At 39.3% G+C, this 25,520-nt stretch overlaps 2 protein-coding genes across 2 annotated transcripts in view; one reads left to right on the top strand and one right to left on the bottom strand.

Annotated features, from left to right (window-relative positions):
• On the top strand, positions 1-19,792 carry VPS35 (vacuolar protein sorting 35 homolog (S. cerevisiae)). Its single transcript, XM_010186167.1, has 16 exons — positions 1-97; positions 1,614-1,710; positions 2,440-2,563; positions 4,012-4,194; positions 4,497-4,710; positions 5,483-5,566; positions 6,025-6,134; positions 9,041-9,137; positions 9,249-9,397; positions 9,905-10,112; positions 10,631-10,786; positions 14,080-14,202; positions 15,156-15,335; positions 16,511-16,750; positions 17,453-17,596; positions 18,891-19,792. The coding sequence occupies exons 1-16, from the start codon at positions 83-85 to the stop codon at positions 19,068-19,070; spliced, it is 2,304 nt and encodes a 767-aa protein (XP_010184469.1). The 5' UTR covers positions 1-82; the 3' UTR covers positions 19,071-19,792.
• Positions 19,793-22,270: 2,478 nt separating this feature from the next.
• LOC104541995 (histamine H3 receptor-like) overlaps positions 22,271-25,520 on the bottom strand; it is a gene marked incomplete at its 5' end in the record, with an annotated part of 3,545 nt that continues 295 nt past the window's right edge. Inside the window, 2 exons of the mRNA XM_010186168.1 lie at positions 22,271-23,155; positions 25,427-25,520. The exon at positions 25,427-25,520 is cut by the window's right edge and continues 91 nt beyond it. Of these exons, the coding sequence (XP_010184470.1) occupies positions 22,271-23,155; positions 25,427-25,520 (979 nt within the window). The remainder of the gene's footprint in view (positions 23,156-25,426) is intronic.

Here is a 25,520-nt window from a genome sequence, read left to right as displayed (position 1 = left end):
AACAACACAGCAGTCTCCTCAGGATGAACAGGAAAAACTACTGGATGAAGCCATTCAGGCTGTAAAGGTGCAGTCTTTCCAGATGAAGAGATGCTTGGTAAGAATGTGACTTTAAAATGCGGTGAAGCTTCTTGTCTACAAGGAGTAAAACAGTAAATCAATATTAATGTCTAGTGCTGTGAGGAAACTTAACCCTATGTGCTTCTTTCAGGCAGAGGCTTTGAAAATAACTGGGGCAGCTATTCAGTGAGAGTAAGCCTTGAGTGTTCTTCGAATTAGTCTTCCTGATTTTGCTCCAGTATTTTACAAGATAAATTATAAAAATGCACCTTTAGAATTTGTGCTTGCACTTAAATAAACCTAAACTGAGAATAAGCCTGCCATTTGATGTCAGGTTATTGCTCAAATTCATTTTATATTGAACTATATGATGAGAAGCTAGTCTTGTTTGTTTACATACTGTTGCTTTTTCCATGTAGTCTTTTTGTGGCATGAGCCACAGACCGTGAGGCTAATAATGAATTGCCTGCTGCATAGGATCAATTTTGTAGTGATTAATTGTAGACTTATGCATGAATTCTTCTGTGACTGGAAAACACCTGTGGCTAGGGTTGTGCTGAGATCTTTATCTTGAAACTTTATGCAATGCAGGCAGATGATGTCATTGTGCATAGCTTGCTTGGGTTTGAGACACATTTTTTTTTATTTGGAGAAACTGCTTAAAGTTGCAATAAAAACTTAAATATTCCCATATATCTTCACATGGTTAGCCAAGCTAACTTTGTTTGCAGTCAAATGACAGTAGCAAGAAAGGTGACACCTTTTCCAGTTTTATACTCTGTACAATGCTTTTGAAATCTCTGAAGTAGCTGCAGCTGAGCTTTTCACTGCTATTGTGACTGACAGTATATGAAGTGGATCCCAGTAGCAATTCCTTCCATCCTCCCCCTAAACTTAATGCTGCAATCTTAAGAAAGATGGGTTTGAACACGTATATGTAGAACATAGACAATATAGAACAAGTATGTATAGGTGGTAAATTAGAAGTTTGTCTTGTATCCTGTGATGTCAGGTGATTATATACATCACCAGTATAAGTTATATACAGTCTTATGAACTGTGGCTTTCAGTAAGGTGGTGTTCTTGGATGAGAAGTAGGGGAAGGGGAATCTTAACTCTAACAGGGGTTTCCTGGCAGTGTGTGTCCTCTGTCTGCTGGAGGGTTCTTCATGAGATATGAGCAAAACAACAGACCAGGGGGGTGGAATTCATTCTGGTTTGCTTGCTGGATAGAATCTGAGTGGTGGGTGGAGATTTCTGCATAAGCTAAATTTTCTTTTAGGCTTTTTTTACCATCAATATTACAATTTATTACTGAAGCTCAGTCTTCGGATACATCTTCTTACTACCTTCAGGTATAATGTTCCACTTAATTAGATTGGGTATCATAGTACAAGCTAGATACTAAATCGCTTGATTTAATTAAAATTATTGCTTTCCTGATGTTTACTTAATCTTCGCATGCTTTTTTGAAAAGCTAAAAGTGTAGCTTTCTAAAATACTGCAGCTGCTTAGTATTATGTCTTACAGACTATTCTCTCTCTTCCTCTAAGGACAAAAACAAGCTCATGGATGCTCTGAAACATGCTTCCAACATGCTTGGTGAGCTTCGGACTTCTATGTTATCTCCAAAGAGCTATTATGAGCTCTGTATCCTTTGAAGAGAAAATAAATGTTTGAAATGCTGGATTTGGAATGAAATATTCATCTGCTTCTTTTTGGTGCAATGGCGTCTCATCAATCTCAGATATTTCCTAGCATTTTTCTCCTCAGTATTTAGTTATCTGGATATATTGCAGGAGAATATATCCTTATTTACTCACTGAGTAAGTTAATTTTTTCCTGTTGATATAAAGCAGATCTTTACTGTATCTTCCTTTGGGAGGTTTCAGGAGTTTAGTTCTATAAAAATATCAGCTCTGTAAAACAACTCTGCTTGCAGTTTGCTACCCCAAAATCTGTAAAACTGACTTATTTTTCTGCCCTTCATTGTTAGCTTCTAACCATAAGGCAGAGCTCTTTCATGAGTCTTGGGAATAGGATGTGAATGTATTCAAATACTACTGGCTCCATGTGTGGATAATGTTCTTCTGTGACACGTAGTATGCCTTTTCTTCAGAAACTCTGTACAATCGTGTTCATTTGCTTGCTATTTTGAATTTGGTTTTTTTCCTTTTCCAATATGCTAAAAATGACAATTGAAGGTTTGGGGTTAATTTTGCACACTTATTCCAATAGTGATTATTGTTTCAGAAGAACTGCCTTCTTGGGCATGATTGTTTTTGTTACACCATCTTTCCTCCGTGGTCCGAATGAGCAAATTACAATGTAAATCTGTTGTAGATATTCTAACTTAAAATCCTTAACCAAGAGAAAAAGACATGGCAATTTCTGATGAGCTGCACTACTTGGAAGTCTACCTGACAGATGAATTTGCCAAAGGAAGGAAAGTGGCAGACCTTTATGAGCTAGTACAGTACGCTGGAAATATTATTCCAAGACTGTAAGTGTGTATATGTTAGTGATTTGTTGGTTTTGGGTTTTTGATGTTTTTTTAATGGTAAATAATGGTCAGACTCTGGGTTCATGTAATGACTGACTCTGCATTCTTGCTTGACAGCAAGGATTCAGTTTGCAGTGGTCAATAGTATTTCTGCATATCCTAAGCGTGGATTGCTATGAGACTTCTGAGATTTAGGCCAAGGGTGCAGCTGTGGAAGGTCAGTTCCTCCTGCCAGTGTGTTCATTTTGCACATGAATGAGAGGGAAGGACTTTGATCTTGGAATAAAGTTGTCTTTTGGGTAAAGAGCCAATCAGTGGAAGATTAACCAAGTACCACATTCTGATCAGCGAGATTGACTACACATATAAACTTTTCCATTATCTGCTAATGAGCTTGTCCCTGAAGATCTGGGTCTTAGGTCCTCACACACAATAGAGGCTTCGTAAGCATCTGTCTCTTTGGAGAGTACGAAGTGTGAGAAGGAAGATAAAATCTTCTGTAATAATTCTTAAAAGCTTTGTGTTTCTGAATCACTTTTTTTGGCTATGTGTTAGTATGGAAGACCTGTCTTTACATATGTGACCATTGGGCTGGAGTAGATCTTCTAGATACTCGGATTTAGAACTCAGATTTTGCTTGGTACTGCAGTTTTTATTTCCTGACCTTTTGTTCATGCCAGGAAGAGGCTTTGAAGATATCAGACTGCACCTCATGCAGTTTGGCTAATGACTGCCACAGTGTTTTTACCCCTCTGTATAATTGTCTTCCTGCCTGCTTGATGTAGACTCAGATTCTCCCCGATGAATGCTTCAGGTGCTTTCATGGAGGTTCTGTGCATATCCATGCATGAGGCAGAGAGAGTTAAGGCCTCTAAGCCAAATATATGAAGGTTCTGAGCATTATATATTCTTTCTCTTAATACAAAGGGAAGTCCAAGTATCCTGGAGCACCAGTCCTTTGCATCTTGCATGTTCCTTCTCCCTGTTGCTTTATGCAGAGGTGCTGAAGGAATGAGTACAAGCCTGAGGATTTTCAAAGACTGTAACACCTATCCCGCTAGACTACAGCGTGAAAGAGGCTTAACTGCTTCACCATAATACTTTCCTTGTCAGGAAACAGCCAGAGCTGTTTTCTAGCTTAGTGGGGTGCTGGAAGTATATACAAGCCAGTCTGAGGGCATTCAGAACTTTATGCATGCTAAGTGTTTGCACATTGAATGTATAAAGCATTGTAATGTGGTCAAGTGGCTGCTCAGACCTGCTGTGCTTTGTAGCAGAGGAGACTAGGAGTTGAAAACTGACTATATGTTCAAAATTATGGGACCAAGATGATATTTTATTGCTTTCTGTTTTTTGGTAATACTGCCAGGATGGAAGGAAGGAACTGTTGTCTTTAAGTGTGATATTGTTACTTCTCATTTTATGGTTTGATTCTGTGCCTTTTGCAGGTACCTCCTGATAACAGTAGGTGTTGTCTATGTCAAGTCATTTCCACAGTCCAGGAAAGATATTTTGAAAGACCTGGTGGAGATGTGTCGTGGAGTACAGCATCCTCTTAGAGGCCTCTTTCTTAGAAACTATCTCCTGCAGTGTACCAGGAATATCTTACCAGATGAAGGCGAGCAAGCAGAGTAAGAACGATGGGCTATAACTTAAAATGTTTTGAACAGAACATACTTGTATTTTCTGTATGACTTCAGGTTTAGAGAAATAGATATGTTACAACTCTAAAGACTTGACAGATCTTTTGTCCAGTAAGAATTCTCTTCCAGAACTAACATTTCTCCCAAGTGAGGATATGAACCTTTCTTATTAATCCAGATACCCTGCCACACACTTCCCCACCCTCCTAAAAATTGCATGTTCACCAGTGGATAGAAGGATGAATACCTCTGACAGGCTTTTCCTCTTCCTAACCTGTTCTCAATTGCAGTGAAGAAACCACTGGAGACATCAGTGATTCGATGGATTTTGTGCTGCTGAACTTTGCTGAGATGAACAAACTTTGGGTGCGAATGCAACACCAGGGCCACAGTCGGGACAGAGAGAAAAGGGAACGAGAAAGGCAGGAACTGAGAATCCTAGTGGGAACAAACCTGGTTCGCCTCAGTCAGTTGGAAGGTGTTAATGTGGAGCGATACAAGCAGGTGGGTTGTCTGTCTGTCCTTTCTGACTTCTGTTACTTTTTCCAAATGAAACCAGTTTGGATTTTCAGATAAGCAGTTTGAAGTGTTCAGCTATGCTGAAAGTTCAGTAATCCTGGTGGTTCTAGGACTTCTCACTTGAGGGGAAGTTCTGAATGCTAACTCAGCTGTATAGTATGTTGTGAGACTAAGGACATTGCTCATGCATTTTTCCTATAAGCTTGTCTGTAATGTTCATAAGATGTTTTAAAACTTTTCGTCCTGTTACCCATTTTACTTATAAAATGATGAGTTGGTTTAAGGGATGTGCATGCAGTGTCTGTGGAAGACTTTACCAGTTAAATGAAGCTGTGCTTCCCAAAGCATTCAAGAGAACCATTATTGCATGAAATTATATTCAAGCAAATATCTTATGTCGAAGTCTGTCCCTTGTAAGTTCTACCATACAGTTGCTGAAAACTATTTTGAGTGGTGCTGCTGAGACCCTGAGTAGCGGTATGTGCCAGCAAAGCTAGCAGCACTGACTTACTAAATCAGAGCGTGCAGGTTGCATAATATAAGAAAGTGACAGATGTCTGAGACAAGTAGACTTTTTTTTTCTCTGAAGGATGGAACTGTTGAAAACTGGGGCTTTTTATCAGAAAGCCTTTATGTAAAGAGTAAGTTGAGAAATACTAGAAATACAACTCTGCTTGGATTACATGCATATGTGTGAATGTAAACTTAGAAAGTAGTTGTAAAAGCACTGCAAGACTTTTTTTTTTTCATATCGCAGATTGTTTTGCCTGGAATATTGGAGCAGGTTGTAAACTGTAGAGATGCTTTAGCTCAGGAGTACCTCATGGAATGCATCATACAGGTAAGCTCCTTAAATTCAATTGCCCTAATGGGATGCAGGGACACTTACTCCTATACTTTTAGTCAGATTCAGGCTACTTTCACTTCTTCCTCATGAACTAGCAAACTTCATCACTGGGACTCCTACAGAGTGGCTTGTACTATATTATTTTTTACCAGATGGGCAGAGTGGAGATGAATCCATTCTGTGTTCCTTCTGTTGCAGAAGCTTGTAAGTATCTGAGCAGCAGCACCTGCGGTAAGAGATAGCTGGGCCCTCAAGTTACCCATCTGTCTTGCGTCTCTTGTGTCATGCATTTACTCAGTCAAGATCAGCTTAGGGAACCCTAAAACATTCATAGGCCAGACCATATTTCCTTTGTGGCTGTCTGCTTTAGAATGACTCTGTTGCATCTTAATGCTGTGTAACAACGGATAAATTCAGTTTATAACTTGATGACTATTGATCTAAAACTTCAGGTTTTCCCAGATGAATTTCACCTCCAAACCCTGAACCCATTTCTCAGAGCCTGTGCTGAGCTGCACCAAAATGTGAATGTGAAAAATATAATTATTGCTTTAATTGACAGGTGAGTGAACAAGGGGGTGGAAATTGGCTCAAAACTAAGTTTGTGTTTGTGCACAAGCAGATGATAATTCTTATGGTATTTGAAAACTTTCATTTTTTTCATATCACTTAACTTCACTGTTTCCATGTCTTTCTATCAGCTGTAATTAAGGCTAAGGAGAATATTTCTATAGATTCTGCTCTGTGGATGCTGCTTTTGCAGCTTCCAGTGAAACCTACTTTAAGGACTGATTAAAACTTGTAAACAGATTAAACCAGGAAACAACTCATTTACTATTGACCAATTTCATGTTTTTGAACTAAAGTGGCAGTAGTGTTCTGCTCTGACAACCGTATTGGTCATAGGCACCTCTTGAAAACTCGAAGATCCTAGTGGCTAATCGTGTATCGATGCTTTACCTGTTGTGATCAGAAAGTGTAACATGTGCCCCTTCAGAAAAGAACGAGCAGGAAATGGAACTGCCTTCTTAATTCTTAGTTTACCACTAGCTTCCTGCCTGTTCTCCCAAAAACATGATTTTTCCTGTGGAAGTAGTGCTGTAAGCTGCTTGCACTGAATTCAAATACAGAGGAGAAATTGGAACTTGTATCATGAAAGGAAACAACACAGATTATCAGTGAGTACCTGTACTTTCTTGCTCCAGAAAGGAAGTGTACCTACCAAAGCCTTGTCCTTGCATTTTCACCCAAACATTTATACCTTTGTATATCTGGTCCATGTACCAATGTATGGACTTCAGTTACTGTAGGGATCTTGAATTCCACTGGCATTCAGCAATGAGTAGGGTTGTTGTGACTCTGTCTTCTCTAATACCTGGACATGGAACATGTATGTTATGCGTGACTGGTGTAACTTAGGATCTTGAATTTTTTATTTAACATCTGTAGTTTGTTTTCTCTAGATTACATCAGACCTGTTTGTTCAGGACTTCAGTCTTATTGCAGTATCTTTCAGTATTGTGCATTTGACAGGGAAGCAGCTAGATTTATCCAGAGATGTTCACAGGAATTCATTGATTTTTCTCTACTTTCCTACCTTGGCTGAGATTTTTCATAACTTTGTTAACTTTAAAACAAACAAAAACAAACAAACAAAAACCCAAAACCCACATAAAAATCTCAGAACCCCAAGAAGCATTGCCTATGACAATCTAATTTGTGAGACTGTCTTGAGACTGCTTTCAACAGGTCACAGGATCTTTTGCTAGGTTCTTACATTAGTGTGTAGCAATATATTTCTTACAAGAAGGCTTTTCTCATGTAGCTTTTGCTGTCATGTCTATTTAGAGGACTTCAGAAGCTGTGTTATTACTTCCACATGAAGTTTTCTAGTCCTACTGTTACGAACAACATTAAGCAACTGACTAGCAGTGAAACTGCTGCCCTCCTAGACTTACTGCCACTGTGTATTGTTGGGCACTAATAGTGTCTTCTAGAGCCTTCTCATTTGGCCTTAGGACAGGAATAGAAAGGTGATGGTGTGGTGGTTATTATCTTTGTAATGTTACTGCAAGTGGTGGAGCATAGGAGTGGATTGGTTCTTGGAATCCGTGCTTGTGGGGAAGATGTTGCTCTTGTGTTTGGGCTGGAATTGTTAGAAGCGGTAATTATGTTTCAGTGTTGTGTAGTGAAGATGTGAATTTACCCCATGCAGGTAGTGCGTGTTGCATTTCTCATCTTTATTTCAACTGGCATAGGATAATTGAAAATGAACATAAGCAACTGTGGAGGAAGCTTGTGAAGCCTTAGTCCCTGTTCCCATGGGGCTCTCCTGTTAAAGGAATCTTTCTGCAAATAGTCTTGCTGCTTTGGGATCTTCCTTGTATTACTAAACCATTCATAGCTTTTAATTATGCTGCCATCTGCCTGCAACTTGGTCGTATTTTGTAACATGCTGGCCTTACCCTCTGAGCTGTTGCCAAGAAAAGCTGCGCTGTCCCTTTGAGAAAAGGCAGTGATTGTTCCTGGCTTTAGAAAGTCTGCTTGATACCACCCTAATGAAATATAAGAGTAGTTCAATGTCTGTTTTCCCTGGCAGTGAAGTTTTTTGTCACCTCAACTTTTTCTTACCTGCCTCTGTTTCAGATCCAAGGTTAATCCAGAATCAGTTTAGAAAACCTGTAAGAAATAACTTAAATTTTTAATCAGGTGCCTTTTCCTAAAGATTTTTTTACATCTTTCTCTAACTCTGAATAGAGTAATGCCTTCATGATGAGAAAGACAGATAGCAATGCTGAGCTTTTTAAGTTGCAGCTTTGTTTAAGTGCTAGCCTTCCTGTAGTAATTCTTCTTATTCTGTGTCTGATTTCTGCAGAAATGGTGATTGGCATGACTTTCTCCTGTTACAGAGACAGCTCCACATCATCTTTTGGATGTTTGCTGGATAGTAATCTCTTGCTTTTGTTTTCTTATAAAGTATTCTTCTCCACTTCAGATTTACTTTGTATTTTGCTCTTTGCGAACAGTGAAAGTTCCAAACATGTTGGTCTGTCTTTGGAGACAAAGCACAGTGAAATCAGCGTAATGTTTTTTCTCTGGATTGTTTTGCAGAGAATGCTATTGGATGTTTAACTTCAATAATATCACTGAATGGATGCAGGATATTTCCTTTTCCACCAGTCTACTCTATACCTCTCTCTCTGCTGGAAAGAACAGAACACTTGTTAGCTGAAGAGCATGGGTTATGAAGTTACCTTCTTGCTATTTCTTCATCATGCCATCTCTGTCAGCATTCTTTCCCAGAATTTATATTTACCAGCTTAGTTGCTCTTAAGTCTTCTGACTTCTGTTAATTTCCTTTTTACTTGTAATAGAGCTTGCCAGTACATCTAAAGGACTTGCTTTTTCTGCCTGTATCTGAGGAGTGGAAAAACTATGCTGACCAACTGCTTTCCTTTCTGCTACCAGGTTAGCTTTATTTGCACATCGTGAAGATGGACCTGGTATCCCAGCAGATATCAAACTGTTTGACATCTTTTCACAGCAGGTTGCTACTGTTATACAGGTATGCTGGGTATTTTTGCATGCAGCTTTTTGACGTTGTTTTTTGGTGTTTGTTTTTTTTTTTCCAAAGTTATGTGCTCTTTTATCAACTTGGTGCTGTCTTAAATTTCAGTCTCGCCAGGACATGCCCTCAGAGGATGTGGTATCTTTGCAAGTTTCTCTCATTAACTTGGCTATGAAATGCTACCCAGACCGTGTTGACTATGTTGATAAGGTGTTGGAGACAACTGTGGAAATATTCAATAAACTTAATCTGGAGCAGTAAGTAAATGTATCTCGTATTGTCTCTGGAGTAGCAATTAATACTCCAAAATCTTGACTTCTTCATTTTACCACATTTGGCAAGATAGCAAGGAGACATGCTTAGGAGGTGTAAGATTACTGCTTTTGGGCCAAGCTACAGACGCTCTTATGAACTACGAATTAACCTGGACTTGCTCACCTGTGTATAAATCTGTACAGCTACACAGTGTGTATGCCAAGCTGTGTGTAGCCATTATCTGTTCATCCCTTACACCACTCTAGCATTCTCCTCTTGCTGAATTTGCAGCCACAGTCTCTGCTTCTGCTATCAGCAACTTAAAACATGCAGTTTCCAGTGTACATCCTAAAGAGCAAGATATGACTTGTTTTGATACGTTTTCCTGTCTCCCTAGCAGCAAGTTGCTTAGATGTTGTGGTATGCATCAAATACTGAGGCAGACTTTAAATTTGTCTACATGTGTGAACTACTGATTAATTGTGGTTTTTGCATATATTTTCTTTTAGTATTGCAACAAGCAGTGCTGTTTCAAAGGAGCTGACTAGACTTTTGAAAATCCCTGTTGATACTTACAACAATATCCTGACAGTTCTGAAACTAAAACATTTTCACCCACTCTTTGAATACTTTGATTACGAGTCCCGGAAGAGCATGAGTTGTTACGTGCTTAGCAATGTATTGGATTATAACACAGAAATTGTGTCCCAAGAACAGGTATGACATAAGTTAACTTGAAATTCTAGGTATTTAAACTGCTGTTTGAAGACTTGAAAACTAAGTGACTTTGTGCAGGGCATGCTTTGTTTCCTGGCCTGCACACCCTCCCACCTCCCATCTTAGTAGCACAGACTTTATCCCTCTTGATAAGTCTTCTACCCATGTTCTTATATAATCTTGTTTTTGCCCATCTTACCCAACTTCATCCTAGAGACTACTTCTGTTAGGTTTGTACGAAGACCTCAACTTCCCTTAAACCTAGGCCTTTTACCCGAAGGAGGCTGGATAGTAATTTTTAAATCTGAATTTCCTCTATACTGCTATGCTGTCCCACTTCGGCTAAGAGGGACCCTTCTTCAGGTAGGGAGGCAAGTATGTCCTAAAGCATCACCAACTAACAGACTTTCCTACTGCTTTGTCAGCACTGTAAATAGCTGTAAAGATGCTCCTTGTTACTGTTTACTTGTGCTTATAGATTATTCTGGTTTAAACAGAGCCTATATTGCCTTTAACAGGTTGATGCTATCATGAATTTGGTATCCACGCTGATCCAGGATCAACCAGATCAGCCTGCCGAAGATCCTGACCCTGAGGACTTTGCTGATGAGCAGAGTCTTGTGGGAAGATTTATTCATCTCTTGCGTTCAGATGACCCTGACCAACAGTATCTGGTATGGCCATCGGTGATTCTTAAAGCTTGTGCTCTCTGAACTAACAATTCTCGCATTACTTGCTGTAAAAGAACTTAGTGTAGCTGGGAGCTGCAGCATCCCTGCTATGGCACTACAAACTCAGTAGAAAACATTGGGTGTGATACCTTTAATGGTTGTGTGAAATGTTGATTATTTGGGAAAAGCAGGTGAGGACTTGAAAGCATTTGTGGATTTAAACTTTTCATCCCATGAGGTGGCAGTTTGGATGCAACTGTATTAGTTTGTGATAACTCTTAATTAACATTCTGACAGTTTCAAATAGCCTTCTAACTAAAAAGCAGCAAGTGAATGCTATTTACATTCTCTTGGTATCAAAATACAAAACAAAGCTCAGAAAATACAGCTAATGTTTGGCCTCGGGGATTTTAATTAGTGTAAATATATGGTGGGCATACAGGATACTGCTACTTAGTGTTTACAAACTTTTTTCCTTTCTGTTTGGTCCATCCTTAATAGCAGATATGATGCGGCCTTGAAACTTAAGTGTTGTGTTACTCATAACAGTTCGAGTTGATCCATCAAAGCTTTATGTAGCTCTCTGATGTTAAGCTGCTATTTCTGGCTTTAGTTTGTTTCAGGTTTAAATAATCTTGCTATACTGAGAAGAGTGTGTTGGGGCAGAGGGAAGGGGATGTTCTGTCTATACAAAATCAGTTGGGGAAGCTGGCAGAAGATGTGCTGAAGTTGGGTGCTGTCGCAGATTGTAGCAGCTACAGTTAGCTCCAGTCAGAGTCAGGCCTGAGTAGGGACTACTGTGAAGCTGCAGTTGGTGTTCCTGAAATACAGTTGGCTGACTCAGTTTTAAAGTCGCAGCAATATCATACTGTATAAACAGTGCGAATAGACCAACATGATCCAGCACAAGCTATGCGAGAATTAATTTTGTTTGGGTGATATCATGGTTTAGGGCTGGGCCGGCCACTGAATCTTGGACAGACGCTCTCTATTAACCCCTCTCCCCTCCCCAGAAGGGAAGGGAAAAGAGAATAAGGGAGAGAGACTTTATGGGTTGGAAAATAAAGCTAACAGATTTAATAAAGCAATACTACTAATACTACAGGATAATAATGTAAATAGGAAAATAGTGAAATATGTACAGATATGTACAATATATACAAAACCAATATAAAATCCTCCCCCAATGACGATGATGTCACCAGAGGCTCTGCAGAGCTGGGCACTGGAAAAGTCCCAGACCAAACTCAGCAGCAGTGGGAGCTGATGCAGGAGCACATGGATCAGGATCAGAGGCAGATGAACCAGCAGGGTTCTGCTCAGACCTCAGCCATTGCAGGATCGATGGACGGAAGGCCCAAGATGGAAGGGCTCCCAGATGGAAGAAGGGTCGAGACCCTTGGCTTTATACCAAGTATTATGTATTTGGGATGGAATACCTAGTTAGTGGGTTTTGGGTCCACCCCCTGTAGATGCAGACACGGCACCCATTGTGAGACGCTTGGCCTTGTGATTACCACTTGTAGCAGCATGTACTGGAAAAACATGCTGCTTGTTTCAGCAAGTTCAGCCACTTAGAAGAGACTGAGCTGAAAAGTAAAATCGCTAAATAAAAAATTAGTTCTGTTTAGCTCAAACCAGGACAGGTGGCTGTGCTTTTTTTGTAAATAGAGAACAAAGCTTCCCTCAAAAGGATGCTGGCACTAAGGGTGTTGATGTGTTTTTTTTAGTCCCAAAAACTTTTGCATAGCTAGAAATGTTGAAGCTGTTTTTGCAAAGCTTCTAAATATCAGGCTGTCTTTCTCATCTAGCAACATTTAGCTTTAATCTGATTGACCACCTTTAAGTGGCATCATAGGACTTGTCAATTTACCATTTGGATAGAACTTTATAAGCTACTTAACACCTTTTGATTAAAAGGCTTAATAGCTTCTTGACGAGCATCGTTAATGCCTATAAAATTTTCCTACATTATGGGAACAATAGGAAAAAATCCAAGACACGGGGATTTTCACAGCTCTATCACAGTGTCTCACTTGAAATTATGCATTCTGTATGGAAGAGAGATCTGAAATGCAAATTCAAACACCTTGGTGCATTACAAGCCAAAGTGGCTATTGCAGTGTATAATGGGTGATGACAGATTTCTATTAATTCACGTTCTTTACACAAATTTTAGATGTAATCTAAAATCATATGTAGAGTTGGACACTGAGCTTCACTTCTAGTGCTGCTTTCAAAGTGGCAGTGGGACTGCTGTGGTCAGAAAGCAAGGTAGTGCCTGGCTATAGTAACGAGACATCTTTATTCTGACACTTAAACAAAAAAATCTCTGCCTTTTAACTCTGGTCTCTAGTAGAAATTTTCTGAAATTTGATTTCAGAAGCGTTAGTGTAAAATATGGCTTGTCTTGAGTTTTGTCCCCTTTGAAAGGGAGTCAGGTTATTACAAACAACTAATATAACATTTAGCTTGCTTGGAATAGATTGGTTCATTTCATTTCTGATACCTGGAGTTCTTGCTATTCCTGAGAATTCTGGTTATGAGAATACATGATTAACTGTATCAGTAGATAGAAATAATCCCAAGATAAGGGGAGGGGGAGAAGCTAACAGTACAAACAAGTGGAGCTCCTTAGTCCCACTCCACAGATTTAGAACAAGGGTGATAGGCAGAAAATTATCATGTTCATGTTGTGTGCAGCTTGTGCAAAAAACTGAGAAAGGCAATAAAAACTGTCACTAATGAACATAATGGAAAACTAAACATGGGGGAAAATGACATAAGTGGCAGGTGTGGCTAACCAGAATGTGGCACCATAGTCTTTCTCTGAGTATGAGAAGCTTTATTGACTTGTGTGTTTAGTTTCATGAAACTCGGTTTCTTTTACTCTCTTACAGGCTACTGTATGAATGAACAATCCTTTTTGTAGCTTCCATTGAGGACAGAATGTATCTGATGTCATTAAATGCAAGCTCAGGCAACGTCTATCCTGCTGCACCATCCAAAATATATCTGCAGTTAATACAGTGCAGCAAGTGCTGTCTAACACTTATTAAGCAGCTGTAGGAAAAGTCTGGGCAGATACCACATAAAAAGCTACAGATACTGTACAGATTTAATTCAAGTAAAGCATTGTGTATGTAGTGTGTCCCTCCCCCCAAATATTTTAGTTTGTCTGATGCTAACGCTGTATCTTTCTGATGCTCTTGTTCCATAGAGTGCAGATTAAGTTATAGATGCTAATAACGCATCTCTTTCAAGAATTCTCCCAGCTTACAGTGCTTCTATTTTAGATCCTAAACACTGCCCGGAAACACTTTGGTGCAGGTGGGAACCAACGTATTCGTTTTACACTGCCACCATTGGTTTTTGCTGCATATCAGCTTGCTTTTCGCTACAAAGAAAACTCCAAAGTGGTAAGTTGACCTCCAGGTAATTCTTGTATACTTGCTTCTTCTTGGCTGGCTTAAAAATGCATTTTATCTGGCTACAGTATGTTGAGACTTGATACAGAATGCTAGGGGTTTTTTGCTTGAGGCAGACTTTTGAAGTGTGAATGCTTTCTAATTTAAGGAGGATTTTTATCAATTCATGTTAAATTAACTTAGCACCTGAAGAACGGTGAAGCAGAAATTGTCTAGTTGTGTTTATTCATGAGGGTGACTGATTACGTGTTTTTACATGGAGACCAGAGAACTGAAAAACTGAGCGATGGCATGAAACTGATTTGAATCTGGATGTTGAAATTCATCAACTTCGAACTCTGTAGTTATACTATTTTAATGTTTCTAAAGTCAAGTGCTTCTTTGCAGGTTAACTTACATGGTAGTTTCAAAAGTGCACACTAAGACAATTACTGATGCATTTTGGTTCTTTAATGCTTTCAGATTGAGAGAGTTAGCTTATATATTTTACCTTATTGTGAGAAATATATTGTGGTGAAATAAGTTAAAATGCTGTTTGCTAAGATACTGTTCAAAATGAATGTTTTAAAATTCTCTTCTACTTCTGATTGACATTCCAGTGAATGACTGAACAGAATTTTTCTCCCCTTAATCAGGCTCGTGCTCAGTTATATTCTAAGCGTACCTGTGGTAACTGCAACTCAGTGTAGACTTCTGGGGAAGGTTGCTATGAGCTGGTAGGAAAAACAGATGTGAACTTTTTGTAAGTGGAAGAAATATTTTGTTAAGGCCAACTGAGGTCAACACAGTACTGCTAGGGCACTCTCTACTGCATTAAATAAGTGGTTGGAGTGGCATGCAGAAGGCAACAGATTGGAGCACTTAACAGATCTTACTACAGTTAAGATTCCTTTCTCTTTGTAGCAATAGTTGTGTTCAAGCTTTGACTTCTTTCACTTCTCTAGGATGACAAATGGGAAAAGAAGTGTCAGAAGATCTTCTCGTTTGCTCATCAGACCATCAGTGCTCTGATCAAAGCAGAACTGGCAGAGCTGCCTCTTCGTCTCTTCCTACAAGGAGCACTGGCTGCAGGAGAGATTGGCTTTGAGAATCATGAAACTGTGGCCTATGAATTCATGTCCCAGGTGAGCGTCCAACTATTACAGTCACTTCTATGCTACCTGGAGTTCAGCTTGGGTAGGTTTCTTGAACACTGAACCATCCAATGTGATTAAAACATCTGAAACAATTGACAGCTAATGCTACTAGGTAGAAACTCCTCATCTTCGTTCTTGCTTCCCAGGCTGCTGTGGAATTAAGCTCCATTGCTACTGATTTGAATACTCAGTCTGACAACATGTGGTATGTTGCAATGCTGCCTCCTACTAGCATAGCTGGTTCACTAGAGGAGTGTAGCCTTCTCAGCATAAAATGCTCCTTCACTGCTTCTAAGACTGTTTCTCAGCTCTTGTTATCTAGCTGGTACTGCCTTGACCGTGGAAGTTCTCCAAAATTTGCAGTGTTCACAACTGCCATGCTGGGCTTTGCTAATTAAAATCCTTGTAATGAAACCTATTATAAACTACTGTGAAAATCCGCTTAAACCTGTAACTTGGTCTTAAGCCTTACTTGTTGCAAAAACTTCCCCAACAGATAAAGAACCAGTGTATTTAGTGTTATCCATGTTGCAAGCTTTGTTCTAGTCTTCCCTATAATGCTTCTACTAATGCACACTCTTAAACTGAGTCACTGATAATCTCAGCCTTTCCTTGCTGTCTTGTATCAATTGCCATTGAGCACAATTCTGAAGATGAGAGCAGCATGACAATTACGTACTTTCTATTAAAGATACAGTTTGAGATCTTTAGTCTTGTGGGTTCTCTCAAGGCTCTTCATCCATGTAGCAGCAGTGCAAGTGCTTTTCTCACCTACTCTGTGGTCATTGACCTACCATTCAACTTCTGCTCTACTATTCTGTGTGTTTCAAAGAACCAGATCCCCTTCAGGGACTTTCTGCTACTGAATGAAGTTCCTTATTTGAACAGATGATTGAAATCAGGACTTAATCTTCAGTTTATATGTAGGATCACACTTGTTTACTATGACCACTTAAGTAAGTAGTCTTTCTTACAGGACTTACTTCCAGTCTGTGGATTTAACGTTATTTTGATGCTCTCAATGAAAGATCTTTTTGTCCTGCCTGAAGGTTTTAACAAATGTAAAACTGAACACTTTCCTGGTTTTGTTGGGTTTTTTTGTTGTTTCTTTTTTCTGATGTGATCTAAAGCAGTGATTGAATCTTGCCTTCTCCTCTGACTAGGCCTTCTCTCTATATGAAGATGAAATCAGTGATTCAAAAGCACAGCTGGCTGCAATCACCTTGATAATTGGGACATTTGAGAGAATGAAGTGCTTCAGTGAGGAGAACCATGAGCCTTTGAGGACTCAGTGTGCACTAGCAGCCTCTAAGCTCCTTAAGAAGCCAGACCAATGCCGGGCTGTGAGCACTTGTGCCCATCTGTTTTGGTCTGGCCGAAATACTGACAAGAACGGAGAGGAGGTAAGAAAGTAGCAGCAGTGTTACACATCCTACCTCAGTGACATAATTCTGCCTTTCTTCTGAAGGCACTTCTAAAGTGGATATATCACTTAATGATGTAGATTTGGTTGGAATGTATTCCAATATATGAAGCTTTTAAATCTCACTGCAGTGTAAACTGCGTAAATACAAAAATGATTAAAACTCAAATTTAATGGTGGAAGTACCACACAAGTGTTTGGGTGTTAACTAGTTTAAGACTGGCTCCAAGTACAGTCTGCATTTTGCATATGTTTATTATAGTAGCTGTGTTTGCATGTGAACTTCTAAACATCAAATTAAGGATACAAGTTGTTGAAGTTAAAAATAAAAAATTTTATGTTCTTCAGGGCTTGTCATGAAAGCTGTTGTAACTGGAGAGCAGTGTGTGAAATCTGTTTCTCAAAGTATGCATTAGTGTACATACTGCAAAATTAAGTAAATTGATCTGATAATTGAAGGCTTTCAACAACTGTTCATGTTATTGCCTGATTTAACAGAAAGCTTAATAGGACTGGTAGCAGTTGGGAAAGGTGTGCGTTCAATGACAGCTTGTTCTGCAGTTTGTGTTGTGTGTTTCTGTGGTGGACCACCAGGTAATGCCACGTATGTGAAAAGGGAAGAAGTACTGGAACCCTCTAAGGTTCTCCTATTTCTTGTAACTTCTGTTTTTTTTCCTTCTAGCTTCATGGAGGAAAGAGAGTGATGGAATGCCTAAAGAAGGCTCTGAAGATAGCAAACCAGTGCATGGATCCTTCTCTGCAAGTCCAACTTTTCATAGAAATTCTGAATAGATATATCTATTTTTATGAAAAGGAAAATGAGGCGGTGAGTGGAAATGCATTCTCTATTACATCTTTTTTTTAATGAGCATTTTTTTAAGCCTTTCACTCACACTTACACCCCAAATCATGTCTCTTCAACTTGCTCTGTAGCCTCGCATGAGAGGTACAAGTTCTGGTTATAACAAAGTAGTCAATTCTTCATATGCTAGTAAAACTGTAGATAAAAATTCATTCTTCTTACATGGGGGAAAACATCAAACGTTTGCAGTTATGAACTTTATATTGTGAGACTTGGTTACCTGAAATGCTTATTAGATCAAAGCTTACTAGGATTTAGATGAGAAAATAGTAAGATTCTAACTTTAGGAGTACCTAACTTAGTCTGTGCATAAGGGAAAGTAAGTTCTTTGAGCTGTTTAAAGTCACTGTGCGCCACCAGTGGTTGGTGTAAGCTTTAGTTTCAAGAAATAGTTGTGACGTCCCATGTACCATCTTAAATTATGCATCTGAATCTGAGATAGTAGGTACCTCATACAGTTTCTGATAGTAGATCATTAGTAAATGTATCCAGTTTGAAAAAGCTGCTTGGTCAAGTAGAGATCGACATCCCATTTGATGTCATCATTTGATCAAGAGCAGATGTTAATGAATACCTTGTTCTGAGAGACTGTCTGAAGAAATTTTAGGCATTTGCTGACTTCCTAACAACTGAACTGGCTTCTCGCTATAGGAGTGCTCTATAGCTATAGGAGTGTAGGAGATGTATCTGATAGAGATGAAAGTAAAACTTTGAATTTCAAGTACTTGGCAGATGTATGAATAGTCTTTGGATACAGTGATGGTCTGCAGTACCTTTTGTGCTGTAGTGTTCTGTGTAGGGCTGGGCTTAGCACCTCAGGCAGCCGTACTTCCTTAGGTAATGACTTGGTCACTAAGAGTAACTTCAAATCTGATATTGCCATCCTAACTGACTTCTACAAGAAAGGCTGTTAGAGCACATGGACAATCTGGTTATGTGCTTTATTTGTTTAAAGCTTTTTAAATTTGTATTGAATAAACTGGGGAGAGAAGCTGTGGTGAAAGTTACAAAGCTATAAATTAATGACTTAAGAAGTTCTTTGCATTTGCTGGGATGGGGGGGCAACTTCCACAAAACCCTGAAATTGGAATGGCCCTACGAAGAGCAAGGGAAGGCAGTCTCCACAGTTTGCATATCGTCCAGTATTTCTAAGACCTGTCCAAATACCAATAGTTTAGAGCAAAGTCTGTTAAAACTGTCCACGGGTTTATACAGAGTTCTTGTTGATGACTTCTGTTCTGTTTATGCTTTGCTTTAGGTGACAATTCAGGTTTTGAATCAGCTTATACAGAAGATAAGAGAAGATCTCCCAAACCTTGAGTCTACTGAAGAAACAGAACAAATTAACAAACACTTTCACAACACACTGGAGCACTTGCGTCTGAGGAGGGAATCGCCAGAATCTGAGGGGCCAATTTATGAAGGTCTTGTTCTTTAGGAAGATACATGCTGTACTTCTTTCTTTTCATTTACATACAGTATGGGGTTTTTTTAAGATAGATTCATAGGTTGTGCCTTTCAGAAATGTCAAGTTAAGTTAACATTCATGTGTTCAGTCTGGCACTTCAAACACTTGTGGTGAGTACTCTAACAATTTTGAAAGGTTGGACCAGCAACTACAGGTTTCATCAGTCAGCATGGCCAAAACTTTCTTTGAATTCCACGTGACATGGTAGGGCTCTTCTGGTTCTGATTTCTCTTCTGTCTGTTCACTGTTGCTTCTGTAGCACTAGAGTTCTAAACTGGCAGTGACTGTCATCTGAAACTGTGTCTGATTCTTACAGAGCATCAGATTTTTGGGATTATTGTATGTCAGATTCTGCTTGTGCTTTTCTTTTAATGCAAGTTAAGACTAAGTGTAATATTTTTCCCTAAAATCTAGAATATATTAATGCATGTTTGGAGAGTTTTAAAGTACCATGTTCAAAAACAGAAGTTATATTTTGCATATTAAGGCTCTGTGACATTCAGTGAGGGCCAGTACTGTGCACAGGGCATATTTATCAAATAATTTTGTTCCAAATAGTATAAAAATAGAGAAATTGCAATCTATATAGATATGTATAACCTTCGTTACTGTAAATTTAGGGGAAAATGCATTACACAAGTTTACCCAGTATCATGATTTTGCACCAGTGAAATAAAGTTGCTATTAACACCTGTTGTTTCATGTCTCTTCAGAGCCCACTGTTGAACTCAGTGCTAATGCTGAACCTTCTGATGAAAGCAAAGGAATTTGTTTTACAAGGACAAAAATCAAGGCATAGCTAACCTGGACAAGCTGGAGGCTACTAGCATTTCTAATATAGAAGTTTATCATTCAAAACCAGTTATTTTTTCAAATGATGCTGAGGCAATGCGTGTTCACAGTTCAGAATGCTTTTATGACGTATCTTGAGAGGGTGGTGGAGAATCCTACTGGATTCCAGAGAGACAAGTGGCAATTAAATGACAAAGCTGTAGGAAATTGAGCAGTAGAGCAATTGCCAGTGGTGACTCCTGTGAAGACTGGTCTAGTCTGTAGGTTAATGCCAGTTGCTGTAAACTCTGAAATGTCTGTTTTACTTAACTGAATGTAATGTTCTAAAGTGATTTTGATTTAACTTCCTTACACCTTGAGTTGCCCACTGTTTTGAAAAATGTCCTGGCTTGATTGGCTATTGAATGAGAACTCGGTGTTTTCTGAAAAAGGCAAATATGATCCTAGGAAACAAATAATTATGGAGAAGAGAACAATTAGATCAATGATCTACTGATGTGTAAGTCTGGCTTGGAGAGGAGGAGGAATGGGGAGAGAAGCTAATGGCTTTACTTCCCTAGTGGTATAACTAATGCTATTCAAAAACGTTAATGTTGCTCTGTATCTGTTGATGCTGTTCCTCTTAAGAGAACCATTAAGCTGATTGTTTTGTTATAAAACATCCATAGCGGAACATGATGATCATGTTCATGTAGATACATTCATATAGTAGAGATGTGCCCTTCTAGTTGACAATATTTGCTAACCATGTTTGTTTAATCCTCAAGGTCAGTTCTTGTAACTTAGGAATTGTCTTTGAATAATGGTTTTGCAGTTTCAACTGCAATTACCCAAATGTTGTAGGCTAGTGCTTTTTTTCCACGTACCACTTGTTAAGGCTACAAAGTTATGACTCTTGCACAGTTCTTAATTACTTTTATTGAAATTTTACAAAGTAGTTAATTTCAAAATACTGTCTGTAAACTTTAAGACCAACTGTACTAACATGCATTTTGCTGTGGCAGCGGACAACTGCAGCTCTTTGATAGCTATCATTCTTGTCAGCAAAGGAAAAAGAAAGCATCTGTTAAACTGTGTAGAAAATGTCTGACAATGGAAACAAATTTTATCACTAGTGATGTTCAAATTGGTATGTCTTGTGTGGGACAAGTCTAGTCAGAACTCAGGATCTAGCTGTGTGAGCTTCTCTTGTGGCAGAGGCACAATGGCAGAAACAGTGTTTGTGTTTACATTCTTGTTTTTCACACCCATGGTCAATAAGGCTGTACATTTTAAGACTTTAGGTCATGCTGTTCATGATGCATGACTTGTCTAAGCACTTCAGGTAATACTTTTTTATGACCATTGACTGGATGGATGGATGGACAGATCCAGTGGGTGGGGTAGGGGAAAACACTTCCCTTCAGAACTAGTAAATGTCTAATTGGACATACTTTTAAATTATTCCAAGGGAAGTTTACCTAAAGCTCTCTCTATAGCAAGATCTGTCTGTCATAGATCTCAAACTAATTATGCTTACAGCAAAAGACAGAAGAGGAGTAATACCTCAGTCCTGTAAGGAGTGTAAATTTGACTTGAGATACCTGTTCATGCAGGATCCTGGCAGTGGGGCAGGAAGTCCTAGCTGAGAGAGGAACCTCATGGTGAAATTCTGATAACGTGTCAATTCCCCACCCTTGTATCTTCTGTCACAAAGCTTAAAACTCTTATATTTCCATCCCTGAGCTTAGTTCTACTAAAAATTCTACTCTCATACTTTGCAATCACCTTTTCCACTCTAATCAGTGTTCCCTTACCTGTTACAGTTGCTCAGCTTCCCTGGTAACCTGACTGTTCTGGTACCTCCTGTCCTATGCTTTTCCTGGATACCAGTATTTAGTTTTTTTGCATTGGCCATGATCTTGTCTGGCTTCCCACTAAGGCGAGGAGAAGCATGCTACACTTAGCTGAGACCCCTGGCATCTTAGAGTGAGCCTGGGGGGAAAATACAACAGGTCCAAGGTTAACACTTCATGAAATGCCTTACCAGCAATATTTACAGTTACTTAAAATGAAATAGCCTGAACTCTAAATATTGGCCATGAATGTTGTATTCCCTTTTCAGCAATTCGATGCTAGTGTACCATTATCAGAAAATACACTGCTGGCATAATTTCTCAAAGAGCTTTGAGAAGCCACTTTTCATTGCTGTGATTTCTCCAGCTACATGGATGACTGTAATTCTAAACATTCATAAATATCTACACCTGTACTTACTTATCAGTATTCCATAAACCACTGAGTGCACATTGCACTTAACATTTCCAGGTGAATACCAGCCAGTTTATGCTCCCACTGAAAGCAAGATGTACTGCTAGCCTTCACACTTTTTTCCTTCTTCACATAAAGACATGAGGATGAATTTTGGCTTTTCCTGGACACAGGAGTTTTATAAAGGCTTTCTTAAAGCTCACGTGGTACAGTGGGTATAAAACAGGGTTAATGGCTGAATTCACCCACAGAAGCCAAAATGAAGTCTCATAGAGTAAATACTGCACACAGCGCCCATGGCAAGCTGCTCTGATGATCATCAAAAGTGTATATGGAGCCCAGCACAAACCAAACACACAGACAATAATTGCTAAAGACTTTGCTACTCTTTTATCCCGGGAAAGCCTAAATCTATTTGCCATAGCGTTAGCAATGTCCACTCTGCTGGTGGCGTTGCATACGCTTTCTGCAGTTCTGTAGAAACCATTCCCGTGAGGCTTGGTCTCAACTTCCACCTGAAGTGGCGGAAGGTCTTGATTTACATTAGAATTTAATGACTGATTGTCAAGCTTGTGTAGGCTGAGCCTTGAAGCCTTTTCTGGGGGAGAAAGGCTGCTTGCTCTCATCTCATGTTTGTGTCTGTTAGCAGGTTTTATAAAAAATACAGTTTGTGCCCTTTTTTCCCCCTGGAAACTCACTTCACAGTCCTCTTGACCAGGTGGTAAGTTTTCGTTTCTGAGGGATGTGCGTTTCCTGATGTTGAGGTAAATACTTAAGTTAAAGTATGTTACAGTGATGAAAGGTGTAAAGAATTCAATAGTAGAGGCAATCATTAGGAAATACCAGTTGTAGAAGAATTCTGCATGACATTCTCCTTCAGGGAGGATGCTCTTTTGGGCAATGTACTCCCAGCTGAGAATGGCTGGACCATAGAGAAGAAAAGCAGCAATCCATACAGTGATCATCTTCAGTATTGCATTTCTGGTCATCCCTTTCTGAGCTCTGTAACTGACCTGAGAGAGAGAGAAGTTAAGTCACGTACATCACCAGTATCTCAAAGAGCTACATGGGTACCTTGGAATACAGTGCTCTCTGTCACTTGAGGGTTGATAACAACATTGGTTTGAGGATGAGGGTTATACCACAGAAAAGCTATTTCTGAAATATCCATTCCAACAAACATTATCAAGATGACTGGGTATGTCGAGAATGTGCATTGGATCTTAAAATCCAGAAAACTGAGGCTTTTCCAAAGCAAGTAACCACTGCTGTTTCTAGAATTGGTTGACACCAGTTGCATTTTTCAGATGGATTACAAAATGTCTAAAAACACAGCCCTTCAAAATTCACTTAAAATTTCTAAATTCTTTAATTTAAAAGATGTAAAAGGATCTGAATTCATAAAATATCCATGTAGGCTCTTTTATTTCTGCTTTATAGAGAGCCCTTTTTAATGTGAAAATAACACTAGAAATTATATGAATTTTTTTTTTTACTGTGATATCCTTGATTTCATTCTTTTTTGAAGTCCTTGCGGAACTCTCATCTGCAATGAAGATGTAGAGATGGAGTGCTGTGGTATGCGAAGTGCTCTACAGGAAGAGCAACTAATTTCCCTTATTTAGAAAATAGGAGAATCTAAGGTGCCAAAAAATAGTATATCAGTATGAGTCAGTAAACCATATCAGCAATAAAATTCAAACTTAAAATCAAGGTCTTCTCAATATTTGAATTCCCTGGTGTTCTGGACAATATTCATACAGTGAAATGGAATTTGCTCTTCACATCTCCACAGTGGCCACACAGTGTTTTGGAATATGAAATCCTCGAGCTTGAATTTTATGTAGGACTCATGTTTATGGCCCCAGTCTGCGGATCTTGATCTCCAAAGCCAATGCTGTTCTGGTAGAGTACCCACACAGCTGAGGAATCCTGAGTTTGTTTGAATTCGGTCTGATTCTGCAATTCTTGACAAAGCTACTACTGATTCAGGAGCAGTCTTGCAGGAAGATTACCGTTATCACTGAGGTAGAGAATAATGTAGAACTTCATATATTCCTGTTCATATGTTCTTATACTACCCTAACCCAACAGGCAGCTTCTGTACTCTTTTTTTCTTGGAGCTGGATTTTTATATGGAGGATTAATTTGAAGTATTTTTAAGTGGCTGATTTTTTGTCATTTATTATGACCAGCTTCCTTTTCTGTTTCTGAAACCATCCAGTCTATATATTTATACTATGTGTATAGTCATGACTTTTGTTTATGAAAGCAAAAAATCATGGCTAATTCAGAACCTAGAAAATAAAGGAATTGTAAGTGTTGACTGTTTAAGAATTAATCTGTTCATTTCTCTTCCTTTCTTCTTCTTGAAAAAGTTGGTAAAACACTAAGTTGCATATAAACTGCTAAAGTGATCTTGCAGCCTCTTTGTACTGTGTGCCAAAGAAGCATCATTGACTCTTCAGTGTGATTAAGAATGAGCAATGAAGCTAAATTAACATTTTTAAGGAAATGTGGTTGAAACGTGGCTGAAGAATAACAGAAGTGTGTGTGTGTGTGTGTGTGTGTGTGTAGAAGAGTGAAACCTATTAGCAGGCAAAAGGTGTTATTTCAGCACCATCCAAAATACTTTGAGACAGTATCATGTAGGTGAAAATGAAGTTAGCTTTTGATTTTGGAAAGTCTGCTTGCTCCTTTTTTCGGTAACTGATGTGCTGCATGACTGAGGCAACGTTCTAGCTGGTTTTGTGGCTGTTACACAGAAATAGCATTTGCATCCCCTGAAAGATGTTAATGTTACTTTCTATCCTGCCACTTCTGAACTATACACAGCTGCATACATCTAATTCTTTGCAAGATCTATCTCTGCCTTGTGCTGCAGCTGGGATGTTCACAGAACTGGCTGTTCTGAGAGAGATGGGCTGTTTCAGCTGGGTAGTACTTTTTTTTTAAGCTTATCCAAGGTGTGGCCGGGGAGAAAATAAGTACACTTTGTTCCTTCTGCCCTTCTAGTTGAAATGGCAATGTACAAACTGTGCCCGTTTCTAAAACGGTACTTCTTCCAGTGCAAAAGTGAGAAGCAAATGTCTTTCCTGCCACAGCTGATCACTCCTAGAAATATTTCCAGGACCCAGAGGAACTGCCTTGACACCCTCCAGCTCCGGTGGTGGTTGAGTGAGGTGCAGTTGGGTTGGGAGCCAGGTGCTCTAAGCCCTCCTCCTAGAAAGGGCAGCCTTGGAGCCCCTGCAGCCCACGCTCAGGACCACCGGCCCTGCCCTTACCGCTTTGGTGACACAGATGAACCGATCGAAGCTGATGAGGACGATGTTGAAGACTGAGGCAGTGCACACCAGGTAGTCTCCCCCCAGCCACATC

The sequence above is a fragment of the Mesitornis unicolor genome, unplaced genomic scaffold (assembly GCF_000695765.1).
Source record: "Mesitornis unicolor isolate BGI_N332 unplaced genomic scaffold, ASM69576v1 scaffold42826, whole genome shotgun sequence".
In the NCBI taxonomy this organism is placed as follows: domain Eukaryota; kingdom Metazoa; phylum Chordata; class Aves; order Mesitornithiformes; family Mesitornithidae; genus Mesitornis; species Mesitornis unicolor.
Note: the sequence above shows the minus strand (reverse complement) of the source record. Positions and strands in the feature narration are given on the sequence as shown.

What these genes read in the sequence shown, in the direction of transcription:
- VPS35 (XM_010186167.1), top strand. An exon ending in AAAGAGCTATTATGAGCTCT is followed by an intron (nt 1,711 to 2,439) that starts GTATCCTTTGAA and finishes CAAGAGAAAAAG; the next exon opens with ACATGGCAATTTCTGATGAG. An exon ending in AAATTGTGTCCCAAGAACAG is followed by an intron (nt 10,113 to 10,630) that starts GTATGACATAAG and finishes TGCCTTTAACAG; the next exon opens with GTTGATGCTATCATGAATTT.